The 1961-nt window shown below is 37.6% G+C and overlaps 1 protein-coding gene across 1 annotated transcript; it reads left to right on the top strand.

The window, feature by feature from the left end:
- The first annotated feature begins 175 nt into the window (after window positions 1-175).
- LOC113475608 lies at window positions 176-1841 on the top strand. The gene is made up of 3 exons (XM_026839955.1): window positions 176-404; window positions 837-967; window positions 1670-1841. The coding sequence occupies exons 1-3, from the start codon at window positions 227-229 to the stop codon at window positions 1760-1762; spliced, it is 402 nt and encodes a 133-aa protein (XP_026695756.1). The 5' UTR covers window positions 176-226; the 3' UTR covers window positions 1763-1841.
- Window positions 1842-1961: the final 120 nt, after the last annotated feature.

The following is a 1961-nucleotide window of genomic DNA, read 5'->3' as shown; positions in this document are numbered from 1 at the left end:
TTTGACAGTGAGCATGAGGTGTATGAATACACCATGTGTGTCTGGTGTATAAGAAGACACTCATGTTATAACTCGACAGTGAGCATGAGGTGTATGAATACACCATGTGTGTCTGGTGTATAAGAAGACACCCATGTTATAACTCGACAGCGAGCACGAGGTGTATGAATACACCATGTGTGTCTGGTGTATAAGAAGACACCCATGATATAACACGACAGTAAGCATGAGGTGTATTACAGGAATACCCGACCGAAAACAAGATTGGTCGACTCAGAATGAAAAACCGGCAACGAAACCGGTGTCGTTGAATGTAACTTCCGCTTGTGAGGAATTTTATTCAGATCCTGATTATTTTCAAAGTGATTGCGATAAACCAATGTACATTAGTTGGATGCATTATGGTAGGTTGATGTGTTAATGAAAAACTAGTTAATGTTATGTGTGGTTATGATTAGCAACTAATGTATTCAGTTCTATAGCAAAGTGATTGGCGTACATGCTTCTGCCCGGAGTTACAGGTTCAAGGCTCTATGCTGCCATCATTGTATGTGACTTTGGGCAAGACACTTAACAGATATTGCTTCAACCCGGTGGTCACTAATGAATTGTCCAAAATGAAAGACATAAAAAAAATCCATTACAAAAATACAGTAAAATTGTTGTAAATATATTCGGATTTAAATACAAAAATGCTCATAATAACACAGGAGTTCCGTTCCATTGTGCTCGCTTACGAGTTACCATGTGTGTAAGTTGGTGGGTTAACGCTAATTGCTAAAAAAATGTTGTGCACAAGATTTTGTAAGCGTGTGATTGTTATAATATCTTCACAGTGAATAGTGTTCGAAATGGGACAGTTACCGGCTTCATTATTGAAATTTCTGCAACGGAAGCCATTTTGTTTCGTGTGAATGTTTCAAGAGCAAGAGAATATTTCCTAACTAAAGAATTTCCTGAAAATGAAGTAAGTTCATATTTAACATGGGTGTCTTCTTATACACTAGAGCAATGGTTCCCAACTCGTTTTTAAGGCGACTCGTTTTTAAGGCAACCTATTTAAAAAAAATTTGTTTCGGGAAATTCTTGCGACCCAAGCATATTGTAGAATATTTTAAAACCCATACAGTGACAATTTTCGTTTCTAAATGTTCCCTTGACCTCACAGATACCCACTGTTTAATTTTTTTGCAAAAATGTCGGGTGTTCGTGTCGAAAATTTACTTTGAAAATGCGCGAAAACATGCTTTGTCCTCGTTATTTGCCTGACCTGTGTAAGGTTACCGATTTATTTTGTCATTTTAGCAATATGTTGCGTCACAATAGTGATATATTTCGTACGTTACTGCACATTATAATCTGGTTTTCACAGTGTTTTATGTAAAAAGCCCTTAACCCAGCTCTAACTCTTAACCCCTTATGTGCATAAGTAAAAAACAAATATCCAACCTGTTTTCAAACACTGGCAGGGTAAACATTCAAGGGAACAATCGCTATTATGACGTAAACAATCGATGTGTGAATTGCTATTAATTGCCAGGTCAGACAATTGGTGATGCAATGAATCCACATGTGAATCCCTACTATTACGTAACAAACAGGCTACTTAGTGCTTGGTTGAGGAAAACATCATAAATATGAATCACTTCTACTTCTGTAACATATTTAGGTTGTTCACTACAACCTGTTGGAATGTTTAATAGCCAACCCAACTATGGGTCCCACCCCACGTGTTTGGATCCTCGGCGCTCGAGACACATGATATATTCATACACCTCATGCTCACTGTCGGATTATAACATAGGTGTCTTCTTATACATCAGACACACATGGTGTATTCATACACCTCATGCTCACTGTCGGATTATAACATAGGTGTCTTCTTATACATCAGACACACATGGTGTATTCATACACCTCATGCTCACTGTTGAGTTATAACATGGTGTCTTCTTATACAC

This window comes from Ciona intestinalis, unplaced genomic scaffold, assembly GCF_000224145.3.
Source record: "Ciona intestinalis unplaced genomic scaffold, KH HT001081.1, whole genome shotgun sequence".
In the NCBI taxonomy this organism is placed as follows: domain Eukaryota; kingdom Metazoa; phylum Chordata; class Ascidiacea; order Phlebobranchia; family Cionidae; genus Ciona; species Ciona intestinalis.
Note: the sequence above shows the minus strand (reverse complement) of the source record. Positions and strands in the feature narration are given on the sequence as shown.